At 42.9% G+C, this 22,558-nt stretch overlaps 1 protein-coding gene across 1 annotated transcript in view; it reads right to left on the minus strand.

Moving 5' to 3' along the window:
* The window catches only part of RABGGTA (Rab geranylgeranyltransferase subunit alpha), a 65,879-nt gene that overhangs the window by 7,070 nt on the left and 36,251 nt on the right, over nucleotides 1–22,558 (minus strand). The window contains exons 10-15 of the mRNA XM_040354773.1: nucleotides 22,164–22,266; nucleotides 22,025–22,076; nucleotides 20,754–20,842; nucleotides 6,826–6,914; nucleotides 4,900–5,016; nucleotides 4,700–4,813 (exon numbers count right to left, since the gene is read on the minus strand). Of these exons, the coding sequence (XP_040210707.1) occupies nucleotides 4,700–4,813; nucleotides 4,900–5,016; nucleotides 6,826–6,914; nucleotides 20,754–20,842; nucleotides 22,025–22,076; nucleotides 22,164–22,266 (564 nt within the window). The remainder of the gene's footprint in view (nucleotides 1–4,699; nucleotides 4,814–4,899; nucleotides 5,017–6,825; nucleotides 6,915–20,753; nucleotides 20,843–22,024; nucleotides 22,077–22,163; nucleotides 22,267–22,558) is intronic.

Raw genomic sequence — 22,558 nt, forward strand, 5'->3', positions numbered from 1 at the left:
AATAATCATTTCAGCTTACAGAAAAAAAAAAATCCTATTATTTTCCTTCATCTTACATTTTCAAGAATCTCTTAAATGTAAACTTCTTGTCATTTGCAAACATGGGTTGTGCTGGGTCAGGATACTTCTGACTTAAGCCTCATGCACACTGGACGTGTTTGGACGTTTTTACAGCAGCTGTTTTTGGCAGTGGACGTTTTTTTCTACAGTCAATAAACTCTCCATCATGTTATCCTTTGTGTCCATGCACACATAGGCTGTTATCAGAAGTTTTGGGCAGTGGCCTTTTTTGAGCAGTAAAAAAATAAAAAAAAACTAGTGGGTTCTGAGAGACATTTTTTAAGCTGTAAAAAACGCTCTAACGCTGATAAACGCTCAAAAACGTCACTCGGCAGCGTTTTTTGGAGTTTTTGATCCACTGAAAAAAAAAAAAAAGAAAAAAAAGAATTTCTAAAAAAAAAAAACGCTAAAAAATGCTAACGCGGAAAAACGCCAATAAACGTTGAAAAAAAGCTGAAAAAAGTTGAAAAACTCACTGCAAAGCTACTGGCGTTTTTATAATGTTATTTTAACGTCCAGTGTGCATGAGGCCTGAGAGTTACTGTGTAGCAGGAACGTGCAAGTCAGTGAAGGCACCTGCCATGAACATTTAAAAAGAAGAAGAAAAAAAAGAAGGATCAAGCTTCAAGGGTTGTAGCTCGGCAACCTGGGGTCACAGATTTGGGGGGGGGGGGGTAGGTAGCCGAAGTCCTACCCCACTGCTGGTCAGAATTTGGTTCCGGAGATACAGGGCTTCTTGTGCAGCCCGTCAGAAGCTACATACAGGGCGGCCAGTTTAAATACAAGCCGACACACTCTGCAGCAGACTCAGAGGCTGAGTTGACAGTGCCTCTCACTTCTTGTCAAAAGCACTGAGCTTAATGGACGGCTTGGAGCCTTGGACCAATGGTAAAGCACCATTGGAACAAGCTGTCCAATAAAAATGCTGCAGCGGTGGCTGTCTTCTCACTGCAGTGTCTAAAAGACACATGCTCCCTTCCAGCCCAGCCCAGCCCTCTTAACTACAAGGAAAATGCCTGAGTTTATGGGTATAAGATTTACTCATAATCCCATGTTTTTCTCACACAGTTAACCACTTAAGGACCCATTAACGCCGATATACGTCGGCAGAATGGCACGGCTGGGCACATCCACGTACATGGCTCTTAAAGCCCAGCCGTGGGGTTGCGTGCACGCGACCCGGTCCGAAGCTCCGTGGCCGCGGGACTCGATCGCCGCTGGAGTCCCGCGATCGGTCCCTGGAGCTGAAGAACGGGGAGAGCTGTGTGTAAACACAGCTTCCCCGTTCTTCACTGTGGCGCTGACCTCGATCGTGTGTTCCCTTTTATAGGGAACCACAATCGATGATGTCAGACCTACAGCCACACCCCCCTACAGTTAGAAACAAAAAAGAGGTCATACATAACCCCATCAGCGCCCCCTTGTGGTTAACTCCCAAACTGCAACTGTTATTTTCACAGAAACAATGCATTTTTTGCTGTGAAAATGACGATGGTCCCAAAAATGTGTCAAAATTGTCCGCCATAATGTCGTAGTCATGAGAAAAAAAAAAACGCTGATCGCCGCCATTAGTAGTAAAAAAAAAAAAAAAAAAATCAATAAAAATGCAATAAAACTATCCCCTTTTTTGTAAACGCTATAAATTGTGCGCAAACCAATCGATAAACGATTATTGCGATTTTTTTTACTAAAAGTAGGTAGAAGAATACGTAACAATACGTAAACAATATTTTTTTTTTGCTAGAAAATTACTTAGAATCCCAAAACATATAATTATTTTTAGCAGATATCCTAGGGAATAAAATAGTGCTTGTTTTAACCTCTTAGGGTATTTGCGTAGCAATTTTCAAACACGTTTCATGGTTTTAAAAAAAACAAAACACTAAAGTTAGCCCGATTTTTTGCACACTATGAAAGATGATGTTACGCCAAGTAAATATATACCCAACATGTCACGTTTTTAAATTGTGCACACTCGTGGAATGGCACATAACTTCGGTACTTAAAAAACTCCATAGGCGACGCTTTCTATTTTTTTACAGGTTACAACGTTTAGAGTTACAGCGCTAGAATTATTGCTCTCGCTCTAACAATCACGGCGTATGTAACCTGTGTGTATCTGACTCTGATACTAGCCAGTGCCCCACCAGCCACTGACCTCACCACTTGTCCCTGCTGTGTAGGGTGCACATGGTCGGAATATTGTACTACATATTGTATATAATGTCAAGTTCAATAATTCTGCAGGGGGTTTTTTTCATGGAAGTTGTAGCTTTTCCTGAATGTTGCAAAGCTGAGAAACCGCAAGAAAGAGGAAGTTTCTCTAATCAAGGGAAGCACCGATAAAAGACCTTTCACTGTAATAATAAAACTAAAAAAACTGTGTATAATAGCCAATTTGTTGCCCAAAGCCCACACATAATTTTTTGAGCTTGCCTTCATTTCCTGCTCTAGATTGAGAAGCCTGGAACACGATTTGCTAATCCAAGCAGTATTGTAAAAGTGAAAGTTCTGCATATCCCCATTTACCTGGTTCATATGGCTCTTATCATGCATTAGTATATTTTCTGAAAGGTACTTGCTTCCACTTCCCCTATTCTTGTCTAATTTGCCCTTCCAGTAGCTGCTGATATTTGTAGTTGCTGACTTTTTTTTAACTAACCACAGTTCCACTTTAATGTTGTACCTTGTTGCAGTATAGGTAATTTAGAAAAGTGGCCAGAAGTATGAATATTAGTGATTTTTACAAAAAATGCAGTGTACAGGCTGACAGAATCCCGAATGAAAGCAATTGCAAAAAGGAGAAACCTATGGGACTTCAAAAGTGTCGAACCTCCTCTCAGAATAATTATCAGTGCACAATCATTAGTTAAAAGAAATTTATATTACACAATTCTTTAAAAAAAATGTGAATTTGGGGATCTACACACACCCCTTTAAAACCATTACAAAAATAGAAACAGTATGTAATCAAACTGAAAGCACCCCCAAAAGGTAGAGATTCCTCCTTGAGTATGTATACAATGAACTCAAGTTGTTGTTTGAGAAACCTCATAACATATAGATAATGTGTAACATGTCACACAAGGAAGCAATGTTATAAGGCTTCTCAAACAACTTCTCGAGTTCACTGTATACATACACAAGGAGGGATCTATACCTTCGGGGTTGCTTTGGGTTTCATTACATGTGATTACTATTTTTCTAATGGTTTTAAAGGGGATGTGTAGATCCCCAACTTCACATTTTTTAAGAATTTTGTGATAAAAATGTATTTTAACCAATGATTGTGCACTAGTAATTTATGCTGAGAGGAGATTTGACACCTCTAAAGTCTAATTGGTTTTTCCTTTTTGCAAAAAATTTTGATTTGTTTACAGTTTGTGCATATAGATGACTTTGTCCTCTGAAGAACAAACAGGTCCCCTTCCTAAACTCGGGAACAGGTGACAGAATTAGTATGTATACCCTATATATAAACCAGTAGGATGAGCAGCACAGGGTCTGCAATAAAGCAGATCTGTAGTGGTGTTGACATGAATAAAAAGTTATCCTATCATCCACATATCTGGATCTTTAAAGCGGTTCTTCATTCTGTTTGGAAAAAAACAAGAAGTCAGCAGCTGCAAACACTGTAGCTGCTGACTTTTTTTAAAAAAAAAGGCCATTTACCTGTCTAGGGATCCAGCACCGTCCTCACAAGGGCCTATGTATGTCTTTGGCTCCCCTGTGCCGGCATGTTTATTGGGGTAAGCCAGCTGTGACTTCTTGCAGCTTCACATCTGGCTTCCCACTGTACATGTGCATACCAAGCTGTGCAGTGCAGAGAGGGGGTGCTGAACTCCCCGTGGAATAACAAAGGTGATCCAACCGGAAGTGGGAGCGGGTACGTGCCAAAACTAAGGGGGAGGGGGGAAGAGGACATAAAGAAAAACTTCCCCTTTAGGGCCCTTTCACACGTATGGATCGTATGTCCGCATTTTCATCCGTCCGTTGCGGATGAAAACGGGACATACATGGGTCCCTATGTGATTACGGGTGTCAGCGGATGACCATCCGCTGACACCCGTAATTTGTTCGCCTCCGCAAAGATCCACATTTTCGGACGGAAGAAAACCCTATTTTTCTTCCGTCTGCCGGATCGGATCGGATGAACACGGACACACGGTCCGTGTTCATCCGATTCCCCCATAGGGGAGAGCAGGGGAAAGACAGGGCGGTCCCTGCACAGTGTGCAGGGACCGCCCTGTCAGCTGCCAGCTCAGTGGGGATTTTACGGAGGATCCCCGCTGAGCTGTACGGACACACGGAGGCAGATCATTACTGATCCGCCCCGTGTGAAAGGGCCCTTAGTGTAATGTTCCACCTTAATATATTACCAAATCTCCAAGACATGTAATATACAGAGCAGACAAACATTGGTGTCACGACAAAGCCTTCAGTGTAAAAACATCCTTTTTGCAGGTGCAATGCATTAGAGAACCCTTTACATATTTTCAGCAGTATTTTACTCATGGGGTTTCCATCCGATTTATAAAAAGGTCATGCAACTTTATACCATACATGTGTGAAAACTACATTAAGAATGATATATATCCACATACACAAGACCCTACCATCCTTGATGCAATCCACATACCTCAATACTTAGCAGCATGGAAATGTCTCTGGGAAGGCAGCGAAGCTGATTGTTTGACAGACACATGTGACTGATTAATACCAAATGGTCTAGGTGGCATAATCTTGTTAGCTTCTGAGAACAAAATAGCATGTGTTAGAAACTTCTACTGATAATATGTAACATATAGTTTGTTGTTGTAACGTTTTCCCACAGATTACCTTATCTACAACAAGAACCAAATTGGACTCTGCATACTCCATTTTTAATATGGCATTTTCCATCTGGAACTTGCTGCGAAGATCATCATAGTAGCCAGATCGCATTGGGTCCACAGCCTGCAATGGAATAACACTGTTTGTTTTCTCAGCTAACTGTGTACCCAATAGTTTGTTTCAAATTAGACAAACTGATAGAGTTTGTTACAAAAAGAAGATAGGAATTTTAGGAATGCCTGTACTTTTGCTCAAGGATGTCGAATTTTGAATCTAGCTATGAGACATGTGTGATCAAATGGAATGCATTAGTAGAGGTTTCTCATGAAAATCTAGGGAACAAAAAATCTACTCTTAATATTTTTAAGGGAAAAGTATACATGACATAAGAGCATGTTTTTGGTATTGTTGCAGTATTTGCCTTAAAAGTCATTTTGGATGTGACTTTCACATTTTAATTTCCTACCATTACAGATTTTTGTATTAAAGTGTATCTTAAAGTGAATCTGTCACCACAGCATCACTTTTACCAAAAACGTAATATGCATTCCTTACAGGCGTACTGTATGTCACTACAGGCCATACAAGCCAACAGGAAAAACTGCAGTAGGGGGAACAAGTATTGAAACCATCCACCTGGTTGAATATATGCAACGACTTGGACGCAGAGGCTTTTCATTAGATGGGCCTTAGGAAAATATATCTGTCATATATATATATATATATATATGTATATATATATTATATAAAATATATTACAGAAATTTACACAAACTTATTTAATCAGCTTGCACTGATAAATTACTTATATCCAGCCGATATATATTGTATATACAAATTATATATATATATATATATATATAATTTGTATATACAATATATATCGGCTGGATATAAGTAATTTTATCAGTGCAAGCTGATTAAATAAGTTTGTGTAAATTTCTGTAATATATTATATATATATATATATATATATATATATATATATATATATATATATATATATATATATATATATATATATATATATATATATATATGAATGAGAGAGAGAGAGAGAGAGAGAGAGAGAGAGAGAGAGAGAGAGAGACACACAACATTATTCAATTGTTTTCTACAGTGTGCTGAGAACCCCAATAATGAGGCAGCCTTTGACACTGCAGGAAGTGTTAATATGAGAGCACCCCAAAATTGACAATCAAGGACATTAGATTGGTACCTGTATTTTATTTGTGGCTAGTTTCAATATTAACAGAAGTGACAGATTACTTTAAATGATCACTTTTTGCCTACACAAGTGTCTGGTATTAATACAGGACTTGCCATATATAAAGATAGGTCACAGTTAAACACTGATGCTTACAAAACAGAAAGGTTTCAGAATCAGAAGCAAAAAGGAGATATTTGCCAGCACACCATGGATCAACGTAGTAGTGTCCAAATGGATTGTTTATTGCATGATCACATCACAAGAACAGTGCACTGTTTCGAAGACACGCAGGACCTCTTCATCAGGCATGTGATGAATGAGGCCTCGTACATACGGCCGAGAAACTCGACGGGCAAAACACATCGTTTTGCTCGTTGAGTTCCATGTGAAGCCGCCGAGAATCTCGGCGAGCCAAATTTTCCCATTGCCGTCAAGGAAATAGAGAACATGTTCTCTTTTTGGCCCGACGAGATCCTCGGCGATTTCCTCGTTGAAAAGTGTACACACGACCGGTTTCCTCGGCAAAAAAAAAAACCCAGCAAGCTTCTTGCTGGTTCTTGCAGAGAAACTCGGCCGTGTGTACGAGGCCTGAGAATCAGAAGCTTGTGTACTAAATCCCCTAGAAAACCCTCTCTAAATGTGAAAATTCAGCTTAATGACAATGGAGATAAGCCTTCTTTGGCTTCTTACATGTGGGCTTCATTTTTACTAATTGTGCATACCTTCAGTGTTTCAAAATAATGGAAAGTCTCTTCTTCATAAAGCAATGGATCAAGAGCTCTCATCAGCAGAATTATAGTTAGAAGGCACCCTGGAAGTAAGACAAAAGGGAGAAGGAAAAAGAAGGTGCATGAGATAAAAAGTGCAGACATACTGCTTAATTTTATGGGGGAAAAAAAAAGTTATCTTCTGAAAAGAAATCTGACTATATGCTCAGATATGTACATTATGGGCCGGATTCACAAAGAGTTACGCCGGCGTATCAGTAGATACGCCGACGTAACTCGAAATCTAAGCCCGTCGGAAGTTTAAGTGTATGCTCAAACTGAGATACACTTAAACCTAGCTAAGATATGACGGCCTGCGCCATCGTATCTTAGGGTGCAATTTTTCCGCTGGCCGCTAGGTGGTGCTTCCGTTGATTTCGGCGTAGAATATGTCAATTCCTAGACACGCCGATTCACGAACGTACGCTTGCCCGTCGCAGTAAAGATACGCCGTTTCCGGAAGAGATACGCCGCGTAAAGATAAACATGCCCCCTAGGTGGCGTAGCCAATGTTAAGTATGCCCGTCGTTCCCGCGTCAAAATTTGAAAATTTTACGTTGTTTGCGTAACTCGTCCGTGAATGGGGCTGGACGGAATTTGGACGAAACCAATGATGTCCTTGCGGCGTACTTTGGAGCAATGCACACTGGGAAATTCCACGGACGGCGCATGCGCCGTTCGGGAAAAACGTCAATCACGTCGGGTCACCAAAAATTAACATAAAACACGCCCCCTCATCCTCATTTGAATTACGCGCGCTTACGCCGGCCCCATTTACGCTACACTGCCGTAACTTAGGAGGCAAGTGCTTTGTGAATACAGCACTTGCCTCTCTGACTTACGGCGGCATAGTGTAAATACGATACGCTGCGCCGCTGTAACAATGCGTGCCCCTACCTGAATCCGGGCCCTCTGAATTTACCCATCAAGAGATAAATATCTGGACCCCTTATAAAATGCTACTTATTTGTCTGCAATGCGGATTTAGTAGCTTCACTGCTTTCTAATGCCCCGTAAACACGATCGGTTTTCCTGTTGGAAAAAGTCTGATTAGAGCTTTTGGTCGGGAATCCCGACCGTGTGTATGCTCCATCAGACTTTTTCCAACTGAAAAACTGCTGGAAAAAGATAGAGAGCAGGATCTCTTTTTTTCCTGTCAGGAAAAAAAACTGATCTGAATTTCCGATCATGTGTACAAATCTCAATGCGCAAAATTCCTACGCATGCTCGGAAACAAATCGACGCATGCTCAGAAGCATTGAACTTAATTTTCTTGGCTCGTCGTAGTCTTTTACGTCACCGCGTTCTTGGCAGTCAAGAGTTCACCGAACATTTGTGTGACCGTGTGTATGCAGGGCAGGCTTGAGAGGAATTCTGTCGGAAAAACCATCCAACTTTTTTCCAACTGGAAAACCGATCGTGTGTACGGGGCATAAGAAACAGATCCTAAATAACTATAGAGATGAGGAATATTAGACAAAAATCAGATATCCTTTTCTGTATACTTGCTCAAATTCAGTGCCTCGAAACATTGAAGCAAGGTGGCCAACAACACAGTCATGCACCTAAGGACAGGCATCGTTATTTTTGCCTCGCCGCAAAGCGAAGCAAGGCTAACGCTGCAGTGTGAACACCCCTATCCGCTCCCCATTGTAACAATTTTGAGTGGCATTGATGGGCGTTTGGGAAGCATTAAAAACACGACCCAACTGCCTATTTTCAATGCCTGTGTGAAAGAGCCACAACAATTTCAGAGGGAAAGAAGAATCATGGCAACCTTTATGTTTTTCCTCATGACAGTTTTCATTTCATTTTTGTTAGTTTCACTATGAATAGATAATTGGAGGCCATAAAAAATACAACAACATCGTATTCACTTATACTATAGGCTAAGGCCCCATACACACGGGAGGATTTATCCGCGGATACGGTCCAGCGGACCGTTTCCACGGATAAATCCTCTTGAGGATTTCCGCGGATTTCTATGCAATGGCGTGTACACACCATCGCATTGAAATCCGCGCCGAAATCCTCTGGCGATGACGTGTCGCGCCGTCGCCGCGATTATGACGCGGCGACGTGCGCGACGCTGTCATATAAGGAATTCCACGCATGCGTCGAATCATTACGACGCATGCGGGGGATCCCTTCGGACGGATGGATCCGGTGAGTCTATACAGACCAGCGGATCCATCCGTTGGGATGGATTCCAGCAGATGGATTTGTTTGGCATGTCAGCAAATATTCGATCTGCTGGAATCCATCCCAGGGGAGAAATATCCGCGGAAACAGATCCGCTGGCGTGTACACACCATAGGATCTATCCGCTGAAACCCATTTGCTGGGATTTTTCAGCGGATGGATTCTATCGTGTGTACGGGGCCTTAGACTGTCTGTTATATTGTCATAAAGTATACCGTTGCATTGGATCTCCATAATGGCATTTATTATTAGGCATAATTATTTTTTTAAATGGCCAATTTGTGAATATTCAGTAAAACATACGTACATATCAATAGACATATGTGTTTTCATCTATTTCAGAATTCAGATCTAGGACTAGGAAATAAACCAGACTGTAAACACAGACACACACACACACACTTGATGCATGGATTGAAACAAGAACAGCCACACTATAATTACCTGCGCTCAACAGTTCTACCAACTTCTTTCTTACACAATAAATTCATTTTATTATGATTTATGGATACACTAAAAAAATAAAGTATGAGTGTTCAGACTCATTTGAGTGAATGTCTTCAATCAGAGCCAGAAATACAGTTGTAGGATCCATAGCCTCAGGTAAGCCAGGAATTACATTTCTAACTAGTCTAAGACATAAGGGATTATACCAAGGATGTATCTATGCAGCTATTGTAGAACACATCTTCCACCTCCGTTATTATGCGGACTGATGTATGTTAGCTGTGACTGTCTGGAACAGCCCACATGATGACCAGTTTTTTGTAGATTGGGTCTAATAGGCCTTTGTCTGTTAAAGTGGTTGTAAACCCTCTCCTATACCCAGTGAAGTGAATAGCCTCAGACAGGGCTTTTTTTTTCTCAGACAATAGGTGCAGGAACTCCCCTTTTCCGAGTCACTTGTTTTCTCCGCCCCTACCCACCTCCGAGCAACGTCCCTTGGTTCCATCCCCTACCCACCTCCCAGTACCACCCCTTTTAGACAATACAGAACCAAGTATCATTTTGTTGTGCTAAGTAATTTGTATGGAATTTGGTTTCCCCTTCAGCCAGCAACAATAGATCCTCCTAACAATGTACCACACACAACAAAATCCCCCCCCCCCCCAGCAACAATAGGTCCCCCACCAGCAACACTAGACCTCCTCAGCAACACTAGACCCCCCTGCAAAAATAGATCCCCTCCAGCGAGCATCAATACCCTGCAGCACCCCTTGACATTACATACAGTCAGTCCAGGAGGTGCCGGAACTGCGTTCCCCCGCTGAAAAAGAGCCCTGGCATCAGATGATACACAGAGATGAAACAAATCTCCATACGTAAGTTTTATACATATATCTGCAGTCTTCCCCCTTCTACATGATTTGAAACGTGTAGATCATGTTACAAATCTTTCTTTCTCATTCAGGAATGGTTGGGGAGTCTGGGCTTAAACTATGAGAGCTGATTGGAGGAAAGGCACACCCCCACATAGGCAGAGGAATGAAGGAATATGCAGAGCTGTAGTCTGAATAGACCAGCTCCGCACCCTCCCTGAAACAAATTTTCAGCTGCCGTTATCTCATGTGTCAGAGAACTTGTCAGAAGTGACTCTGCTGATAACAGAGGAATGAAGCACCAGAGAGAAATGGCACTCAGAGCTTTGGAGAGGGATAGGTAAACACTACAGATATATGTGCCTAGGTCAGATTTGATAAATGAGGTTTACAACCACTTTAAGAATGTATGGGTATGAGGGGTCTGTGGCTGGATACCCCAGGTTTGAAAGCCTGCTGGAGCTTGTGTTAGACAGAGTGAGCCCACCCTATTTTGAAGCCTATTAGAGCCTCTGACTCTAATCAGGTGCTTTAAAATACACACCCCTTGCCTATCCCCGCCATAGTAATTCATGTTCCTTGTGTCCTAAGGGACCAGGCACATGGATAGGGAGGGCGGCGGAGGTGTAAAGGGGCCCACAATGCACGGGCCGTCACTGGTCCTGCTGCAAAAACAGCATTCAATCTGTCATTAAAGCCAGTGATCAGTGTATTCTGATGGGACAGGGGGTAATTTCCACTCTCAGAATACAAAAACTCAGCGTTGGATATTCCTGCATCCACATTTTCTTGTATAGGTCCTGAAATGTAAACATTTTTGTTTAACCCATTGTGCAGCGATCACAAACACAGCAAACTGCATCACTTTGCATCTGGCGTGAATAAGCTCCAATAGTGAGCTCCAATACTGATTCTAGGCAGAGATGTAACCAGAACTTTCAGGGCCCTGATGCAAGAAACCATGAAGGGCCCCCCTGACCCCAGCCGGGTGCCCTTCCCACTAATACTCAAATTGCGAGACCCTGTATTACAGTCCTGCAGCAGGACTCTGTCACATGTTCTGAAGCTGGCCCTCCCACATTGGCAGAACACCAAGGCCCAGTCGAAAGTGCGATATTTGAAACTCTGGTAGTTTCTCCACTGGTGTTTGCAGTTTAATTTAATTAGATTTTTGTTTACCATTTTTGTTTCTTTTATTATTATTTTTTACAATTTCTTAAAGGGGTTGTAAAGGTACAATTTTTCCTAAAAGGAAAAGGAAGCTATTTAGGGGAAAAAAATTGTACCTTTACAACCCCTTTAAGAGACCCGTTGGGGCCCCACTGATTGTACTGTTGTATCTTTGATACAGAGAAAATAGGATTGAGACCTTCAATCTGCATCTTTGCAGCCTCAGCAGCACAGAATGAATGGACAGGTATAGCTCTGTACAATAGTCAATAATCGGTACCAATGTCTATTCAGAAAAGCAAGAGGCCAGTAAATTATATATTTACCAGCCCCTTTCCCCTCTCTCCATCCTGACACATCCCCTCCAGCATCCAAAGTGGTGGACAAGCTGTCGAAGTTTCGCCATCAGGAGCAAGAGTCGCAGGCCAAAGATGGTCTATCTCACAAAATCCCAATAAATACATTTACATTTTGGGTTGTAACATGACAAAATGTGGAAAATTTCTAGAGATATGAATACTGTACTTTTTCAAAGTGGCTATAAAATAGCCTATATAACTGGAAATACAATGTAAAGCACTTCTTCATGGACAGTGACATCTACTGATTATTAAAGGAAGTCCATCCTGAGAGAAATGTGAAGGCTGCTATTACTGATCCATTTCTGAAAATGCCTCAAAAGTGTCCCCAATCTACAATCCTTTCTGGAAAAAGTAGGCAGCTCAGGAATGTTAGACAAAAGGTCAGAAAACCTGCTCTGCATACTTGTTCCAATTCACTGACAGAAAATACTGAAGCCGTTAGGTCAGCAGGACACCTAAAGGCAATGGCAGTCTACATACAGTGCCTTGCGAAAGTATTCGGCCCCCTTGAACTTTGCGACCTTTTGCCACATTTCAGGCTTCAAACATAAAGATATAAAACTGTATTTTTTTTTGAAGAATCAACAAGTGGGACACAATTATGAAACTAACAAATAAAAAACTGAAAAATTGGGCATGCAAAATTATTCAGCCCCCTTAATTTAATACTTTGTAGCGCCACCTTTTGCTGCGATTACAGCTGTAAGTCGCTTGGGGTATGTCTCTATCAGTTTTGCACATCGAGAGACTGACATTTTTGCCCATTCCTCCTTGCAAAACCGCTCAAGCTCAGTGAGGTTGGATGGAGAGCGTTTGTGAACAGCAGTTTTCAGTTCTTTCCACAGATTCTCGATTGGATTCAGGTCTGGGCTTTGACTTGGCCGTTCTAACACCTGGATATGTTTATTTGGGAACCATTCCATTGTACATTTTGCTTCATGTTTTGGATCATTGTCTTGTTGCATAAGCTTGGCTGCAAAGTACATACTGCAATTCATGCGTGTGCAATAAAGATCTATTTTACAAATAGGGTTAATTTTTCTTCAAAGGGTAACTCCACTGGGGAAAAAAATCTGCAAATAATAATAATAAAAAACAATATAGCATATACAATTGCGGCTCAAGTCAATGAATGTTATTAAAAATGACCTTTCCTTTTCAATCTGCAGCGCTGTCAATTTCTGTAAAATGCAATGCAATATGGCTACCTGGAGGTGTTCTGTACACAGAATGTGTACAGAACGCCTCCTATAAACATAATTTCCTGCTTGTGTAATTGGCTCTATGATTTTCCCAGAAGTCTACACTAAGATAAGTCAGATTTTTGGCATCCCTTGCAACAAAAAGGTAATTTTTGGTAAGATACTCCCTATAGGAAATCACGACTAAAGGGATGCAGACCCTGACACTTTCCTCATTAGAGCCCTAAAGCTACAGCAGGTGGTTGATAATTATGAAACCACTCCCATTAGACTCACTGAGCACAGGGTCACAGAGGAACAAACTGATTTCTTCAGAATAACAAAATGTAGGAATCTGCAACAAAGTTTGTTAAAATACTCATGTACATAGATCACCCATCGGGGAATGTTTTTTTTCCCCCTCAACAAAAATAGAATTTTTATAACAGCTTACCTGTAAAATTATTTTCTTGGAGTACATCACGGGACACAGAGCCTAGTAATTACTAAGTGGGTTATATTCCACCTTTAGGAGCTGGACACTGGTGTAATCAATTAGACAGGAAGTTTCCTCCCTATATAACCCCTCCCATACTGGGAGCACCTAAGTTTTTGTAGCAAAGCAATAAGTGTCCCAATATCCCCAAACAAGAGGGGCGGGAGCTCTGTGTCCTGTGATTTTACAGGCAAGCCATTATAAAAATCCTATTTTCTTTATCGTACATCACGGGACACAGAGTCTAGTAATTACTATGTGGGATGTCCCAAAGCAATGCCTACTGAGGGGGGAGGGAGACACAAATAACGCCGACCGCCATCAGACGTGAGGACCTATACTGCTGCCTGCAGCATACTGCGCCAAAAGCAGCATCCTCTTGCCGTCTTACATTCACCTGATAGAAATTAGTTAACGTAAGCACCGACAACCAAGTTGCGGCCTTGCAAATCTGAGTCATAAAACCTTCAGATAGATCTTTAACAGCTCTCATCTATATTGAGAGAAAAGCAATAACTTTTCCTTCCGCGGAACAAGGTTCTGGAAAAAAGGAAGGCAAGAATATCTTGATTTAAATTAAAACTAGATCCTTCTAGGAAATAAGGCTGGGTGAGGATTTACCATCACCCTACTCTTAATAATAATTAAGTATGGCTCTATACAAAGAAAGTTGCCAATACTGAAATTCTCTTGCGGAGGCTACCGCTCCATCCATAGCTCTAAAATGCTGACAGATAAGGCTCACTTGGAGCTTGACCACTTCCCCTGGGCAGTGGTCTCTTCCAGGCCTGGCCTCCATCCCTAGATGCCGGCCTCGTAGCCGCCACCTCCCAGGTAACGGGAATGAAGGATCTTCCTTTCTGCCAATCTTCTGGTTAAGAACCACCAACTGAAACTCCAGCATATCCCTGGGACAAGACTCTTTGGGTAATACTAGGTTAGGATCTACTCTTTCCAGGCCAACAGAATAATGTTTATATCAGCCTTGAATGAAACGGAGCATAGGAAACTGCTTTGAATGAAGCCACCATCTTCCCTAGCAACTTAAGCAAAAGGCAAACGAAAGGAACTGTTCCTTGCCTTGACCACAGACCAGCTTTCTCATAGCACTGATTTTGTCTCGAGGCAAAAAACTCTCCCTTTTGACTGATCTATCAGCAGCAGTTTGCCTCGGTATGCCATTACTGCTATACCCTGGGCCTTTAGACCTGCTAGAGACCCTAGCACCCTGTAAACCCGGGCACAGTGGCTAACCCAAAGGGCAAGACCACCAACTGGAGAAAGTGCTGTTCCCCTGCGAAACACAGACGACCTCTGCAGTTCCATGTAAATAAACACATACAGTATGCAAATGGATGCCCGTATGTGGCAAGTGTTAAAGCCATATGCCTCTATGGAAACGTGTGTTCATGGAAGCATGAATTCATACAATTTTAGGCAAAACATAAAAAAGGGCGCGCTGTATACACGCATACATATAGCATGTGTGCTATGGAACGGGCATCTTGCAGGCAAGCATGCGTTATGAACGCAGGGGCGGACTGACCATTCGGTCAGTCGGGCACTGCCCGAGGGCCCCGTGGTGGGGGGGGCCGGGCTGGCTCAGTCCGCCCCTGGAGGTGCCCGCAGCAGCGTCAGCTTCTACACAGTAAAAAAAAACTGAGTCCGTCCGTACTCTCTGTCTGTACCCTGAGATGGCTGGACCATTAAATCCCGGGCAGCTAGCTGTGTGATGTGACTAAGAGGCTCGCTCGGGAGTCGGTATGAGCTGGCCCGGATGGATGGCTCAGAGCCGTGCGGGGGTGCAGTCACTGCAGTGACTATGACAGGCGCTCCGGCCACCTCTCCCCCTGTGGAATTCAGCTGAGGGGGCAGGGCCATAAGTCACTGCCGCGGAGGACTGTCTGAACTAGGAGCTGCTGGACTCGGAGGCAGAGCAGACATAATTGCAGCACAGACACAGCCTGGAACGAACGGCATCCACACTGACCTGCCTTGTGTGAAGAAGCAGGTCAGTGTCATAAATAATGAAAGCATTGTGGCTGCACTGCAGTTACTGTGACAGTCTAATGATCTGACAGTGTGTGTTGTAACAGCCATGCTGAATTTATTGTTTCTTTACCTTCTTGCCCTGTGCTGTACAGTTCCCGCCCATTTCCACCCCCTTCACCTCCCGGCTCCCGGGAACGTGTGGCCTACGAGAGACTAACCGATAACCTCCGGAAATTCTCCACCACCCCCCTCCGAGGTACCGACACTGAGCATGCGCACTGCTACCCACCGCACCACACACACCTCACCTCTGTACAGGACTCTATATACTCCTCTGTATACTATCTATATACTCCGCCACCCCCCTCCGAGGTACCGAGCATGCGCACTGCTACCCACCGCACCACACACACCTCACCTCTGTATACAGGACTCTATATACTCCTCTGTATACTATCTATATACTCCGCCACCCCCCTCCGAGGTACCGAGCATGCGCACTGCTACCCACCGCACCACACACACCTCACCTCTCCTCTGTACAGGACTCTATATACTCCTCTGTATTAGTGTCATAAATAATGAAAGCATTGTGGCTGCAGTTACTGTGACAGTGTAATCTGTGTTATAAGAGCCATGCTGAATTGATTGTTTCTTTACCGTCTTGCCCTGTGCTGTGACAGTGTGCTTATTTACCAGGCAGCAGGTCAGGTCAGTTGCTTTTCACTAGTGAACATGATGAGCCATCCATCCCGGCCAGCTCATACCTCCCGACCCTCTCATACAACAGCCACATCAACCTAGCTAGTGGGATTTAATGGTTCAAGGCACTGCTTTCTCGGGGTTACAGACTCAGTTTTTTTTTATTGTGTATGATAAGCTGCTGCTGCTGCGGGCACCTCCAGGACCGGACTGAGCCGGCCCGGGCCCTCCCACCACAGGACCCTCGGGCAGTCCGCCCCTGCACACCAGATGGTGAGTCCACCCCTGCACACTGATATCTGGTACACTGAATGCCACTCAGTGTATAGATATCAGTGTTATATAGGGAATAGCACTTAGACCTAGTTCACATTGAAGCAATTTACCATGCGATTTGACATGTCAAATCGCATGGCAATGGCACTACCCGAATCGGTGCGATGCCCCATTTGTGGCGCTGCACCGATTCCCAAAAGTAGTTTCTGTACAACTTTTGGCGACTTCTTGGTACAATTTCCATAGACATTGTGCAGCAACCCGCACAAACCTTAATTTTGAAAATGTACCATTTGTTGCACTTTATATGTACATTTTAGTTTTCTTTAATTCCTATAATAAACATTTATTTTGATTGTAGTGTCGAGAAATTCTTTGAACGCATGCAATATGGGCAGTGCAATATGTAGGTAGGACTTTGTGTGGATGCAGCTTGAACGTGGGTGGGGACACATGGGCAGAGACTCAGGGGGCCCCATGATTTCCTTTTGCCCGGGGGCCCCATGAGCTGTCAGTCCGCCCCTGTATGAACGTGTTATGCAACATTGCGCAACATGTACCCATACAGGAAACTTAAATTATCATGTCTCATTATGCAACCGTGCGAAATCTAGGCAAACATGCAACTTTAAGCAATCAAGCATCCTTATGCGATTCAGCATTTTCCATGTGATCAAACATCTTATGCATTTAAAGCACTACTGTGCGGACAAGTACCCTTGTGTGACTAAGGACTCTTGTGTGATCAAGCACCCCTGTGCGATCCGGCATCTTTATGCAATCAAGCATTTTTATGCGATTTTAGGCATTTCTGTGAAAACAAGCCTCTCTGTGTGATCAAGTATCCTTGGCTAATCAAGGACTCGTGTGATCAGGTACCCTTATGTGATCCAGCATCCTTATGCAATCAAGCATTTTTATGCGACTTTAGGCATTTCTGTGAAAACAAGCCTCTCTGTGAGACCAAGTATCCTTGGGTAATCCAGGATCGTGCGATCAGGTACCCTTGTGTGATCCAGCATCTTTATGCAATCAAGCATTTTTGTGAAGACAAGGCTCTCGGTGTGACCAGGTATCCTTGGGTAATCAAGGACTCGTGTGATCAGGCAACATTGTGTGATACAGCATCCTTATGCAATCAAGCATTTTTATGCGACTTTAGGCATTTCTGTGAAAACAAGCCTCTCTGTGAGACCAAGTATCCTTGGGTAATCCAGGATCGTGCGATCAGGTATCCTTGTGTGATCCAGCATCTTTATGCAATCAAGCATCTTTATGTGATTTTAGGCATTTCTGTGCAAATAAGCCTCTCCATGCATAGGAAAAAATGTTACTGCGCTGATCTAATTATCCAGAGGGTTTAATCTCTGGAAATGTGAGCTGTGACTTGATAGAATACACCCTCAACCATAAGTAGAATATGTATATCAGGGCCACAATGTGCCCAATCTGAGTGTTTTTGGCAGTGTCAACCGTTAAAAGCCGATGACCAGCATTTAAATGGCGTCGCAAATAGCGAAACGCGTAGAGGCTGCCTGGACACACACATAGAGGCTGAAGCACACTAGCAAGCAAGGACCCCTTGTAGCAACACATGCGGAGAAAAGCGGGGCATGCACACCTCCTAGGATGCCATTTAAATGCTGGTCAGCGGCTTTTAACGGTTGACACTGCCAAAGACACTCAGTGCCGGTCAGAGGCAGTTTATATTGTAAGTGTTATTTTTTACCTTTTTTAAATAAATATATTTTTAACATACTACACCATGATGAGCCCCTTGTCTTTGAGGATTTAAGGATACCTTGTAAAAGGAAAAAGGAGGTAACACCCACTGACGGATAAAGAAAAGACACCACCTTGGAGCCTATTAATATCTGGGGTCTGGTGAGTGTTGATTTTAACCATTGGTGATGGTGGCACATTTTTATCGGGTGGAAGAGATAGCGGCACTTGTCTGTATACAGCACCACCAACATTGAACCTTTTGTTTGCTGGAACCTACTGTATAGGAGCAAGATTGCTTGTCATTGGACTATTTTCAGTGCAGCTAGCACATTGCACTTTTATTGGTTGTTTGATAACTATATATATATATATATTTTTTTGTTATACATAATTTTTTGGGCATTACCTGTTTCCAATACCAGTTATTGGACAATTCACGGTGCAGTTGGCACATTGCACATTGTGTGTTTTATATAGTATACTTTTTTCTGTATTGTTTTCATTATCTAGCCGGCTAGTAGCAGCAACGATAGCCACTCTTTCACTGGAGCACTGTGGCATATTGATTGATGTGTATCCCGATACACCAATTTATATTTGTGATTCAAAAACTGTGTCACATATGCATGATTTAAATTTAATTTATATATTTTCACAGATTGTTTGTATTTAGGTTACTCACATTTAAGATTGGGCACATTGTGGCCCTGATATACATATTCCACTTATGGTTGAGGGTGTATTCTATCAAGTCACAGCTCACATTTCCAGAGATTGAACCCTATGGAAAATTAGATCAGCGCAGTAACATTTTTTCCTATGCACTATTAACCCCTACCAAGGGCACACAGTACTGCAGCAGATCACAGTTTATATTCATATTTATTTTATTTTATTTTTTGCGCCGGTGACACTCACAACCAAAGCCTCTCCATGCGACTTAAGCACTTTAAAGTGACCAAGCATCCTCATGTGACTATGTAAAAAAAATGTAAACCCATACAAACAAAAACATGCATCTTTATGTGATCAACAATAAACATGTTCTGTTACTTGTTTTTACCCCACATGCATTTTGAAACATTCCAAACTCATGTATTTTATGCAAACATGTGGACTGGTAAAGAGAAGGTTATCCTCTGCAGACGTGCGTTTCCGCATTATTGCGATATAGCTGTTGTGCGTTAGCAATGTGCACCAGCAACTGTGCATCCCACAGTTGTGCTTTTGGCTAGCCTGAAGCCAGCACCAGGATGAGGATCTAGCAACCTATAGGATTTTTTAAACCCCCAAGGAGGAGACAGAGGCATTGGCCGTCTAGGCTGAGGGTAAGTTCTATGCAGTATGAATCTCTGAAAAGGACTGCAGCTGCAACTCCAGAACTTGTAAAGCTTCCGATACCTTTGCCTCCTTAGACTGCACCTGTTCCCTATCCTCTGACAGTGAACCTTCATCCTCAGGTATTTTATTCCTTTTGTTTGAGGATTTAGAGCAGGGAAAGGGGCACACACACCGGTTTCTGCTTCTTGTGAGGATGCTGCGAATATAGCAGTTAACCTCTTATAGACCAACAAATGCAATGCAAAAAACGTCCAAACAGACATATGGGTGGCTGCAATGTTGGGTGAGGCTGCAATGCCTGACAGGGCCGATGGCTCAACCTGTGGGCTGTCTCAAGTCTCTACAGGGAAGGATGATATCATGCAGGCATGATAAGGGCCACCAGATTCAGATGGCGTTACCCTGGTGCCCTTTTATATTCCTGCCCCTGAACCTTTTCTACAGGGAGACGAAAGTCTCTTAACACAGGTGCATCAACAGCTGAACTTAGTCTAGCAAAAAACAATGCCTGCTAATCTGCACAGCTAGATGCCGAGTAGGCATCTTAGGTATGTCTGTATCCAACACACACACACACAAGGTGCTTACGTGCCCCAAGCTGCTGTGTCCCTCTGGCTTTACAGAGCTCTGACGTCTGGGCTTTTTTGAAGGGCCCGCCCTGCGCCATGATCCGGCGAGCATGCATGCGTGCACCAGCGGCAACCACATCATCCCCCCGCCTACAAAAGCATAGGGAAATGGTGGAGAGAGAGATCCCCCAAGGAGCGCCGTGGACCCGAACTACGAGGGACTCCCCCACAGAGAGAGAGAGAATTTTGTAAAACTGCTTTCCTCGACCATAAAAGTCATAAGACTTCAGACAAAGAGTGCTCTTTGCTCCATCATCCAGGGTCACAGATTGGCTCTTCACAACATAATTATAACGCAGGCTAATTTTTCATGTGCTTTGTACAACTGGGTGTGTAAAGTATACAAAGGCATTTTACGATTTATATAGAAAAAGATAACTTCCTACATAAATCGTAAAAATACCTTTGTATACTGAGTGAATAACAAAAAGGGCATTTACGGTACTTCCTATACATCAGCAATCTACAGTAAAAACAAACAAACTTACACTTATTGTCAGGTTCCAGTTCCTGGAGCTCCTTGCAGGATTGTAACTCTCGCTGCAGGACATTGCTCTTCCCCTCAGAGAGCTCCAAGCTAGAGAAAATGGTAACACTATTAAGATGGAACCATCAGGCTTTCTCCGTAGAAAAAAAAGGCTAATTATTACATCATTAAAGCATATGGTAAACTCTAACAATGCATTTCTCTATTTTGCTCACTTTAGTTCGGTTAAATATACCATTAAACGCATTTTGTTGTTTAACAAAAGCAAAAATAAATGTAGCTGTTCATCCAGCTGTGAATCTTTTGAGCTGAAACCTTTGAACTCTCTTCCTATGTATTGTTGCCTACTTTCTCTGTGGACCTCCACATTATGGAGAAGAGTGGGAGGTTTTCCTGCAGCCGCTGAATGCCTGCAGGAGGGAGAGGAGGAGAAGTGGGCATTCAGTGGCTGCAGGTGGAAAATGGAGTGCATCGTTTCCTCTATATGTCGCCACTGCCACCTCTCCTATGCTAGTCCTACTGTCCCAGGGCCCGTGTGTACTCTTCCTGGCCCCCCTTCTCCCACAGCTGTTCCGGCTTCCTCTCTCCCCTCTCTGGCCAGATGCTGCAGGGGATGCTTTTACTATGCTTCTGTTTGTGAATAAAGTGGGTACAAAACTAAAGGACAGAAGGAGACTGTGGGCTGTGTTCTCAACCTTCTTTCTCTGTCTCAAAGCTGGAACATCAGAGGTCTGTTTAGACCGCTGGTATCTAACCGAAGCCCCCAACGGGGCTCCTAAAAACAAAAAAAGGTTTAAAAAATTTAATAAAATAAAAACTACTACTTACACCAGTGCCAGAATGACCAGGGTCGCAAAGGACACACTTGCGACCGAGTCCTGGTGTTCCACCACTGTGGGGAGCCAGGACGGCAGGAAGGGGGCCGCTGCAGAACATGTGAAAGGGTCCCGTTGCGAAACAGTAATAAAGGGCCCCATAATGAAAGTAAAGGGCTCTGGGATCAGTGGGAAGGACCCTGGGCTGGACGTAAGGGCCCTGACCAAGGGGCCCTTCATGGTTTCTTCCACTGGGGCCCTGAAGGTTCAAGTTACGCCTCTGCCTACAATTCTCATTTATTTTCTCAGACCTTCCATGTTACTAAAAAATCTGAATAGGATTCATTTTATATATGTTCCACTAGAGTGGGGTAAACTACACTTTGGAGTCGTATTAGAATATAAGAAAATGCACAAAAAAGGAAAAAGGACACTACACAAGAAACAAAAAAATTACCTGAAAATTTTATCTTCTGTTACAGAATCTCTAAACCATGTGACCCGTTTTCCTATATTAAAGTAAAAACATCAGTTTCCAATATGGAGGATGAATACATTTACAGATACTGCACTGAATACAAATTACTGATGGTCACCTGGATATGAGGAACACTCCTTCTTAGCTTCACCATCTTTCCAGATGATCTTGATCTTATGCTGACAATGGCCACTTAAATGGTCTTTGGGGACATCACAGACCTATAAAGAAAACGCAGATATCATCATGTCAGACTGCAAAACATATTCACACTGGTCCAGTCAACCAAGTCTACACTATCCAGTTTTGCCTTAGTTGGCCTTTTAAGAAAGAATAATAGATTTGTGACTTCACCAGGTCTAAGGCAGCTCTCTTAGGGGTAGATTCACGTAGAATGGCGTATGTTTGTGCGGGCGTAACGTATCCTATTTACGTTATGCCTTCGCAACTTTTACAGGCAAGTGCCGTATTCTCAAAAGAAAGTTGCGGCGGCGTAGCGTAAATAGGCCGGCG

The sequence above is a fragment of the Rana temporaria genome, chromosome 1 (assembly GCF_905171775.1).
Source record: "Rana temporaria chromosome 1, aRanTem1.1, whole genome shotgun sequence".
NCBI lineage: Eukaryota > Metazoa > Chordata > Amphibia > Anura > Ranidae > Rana > Rana temporaria.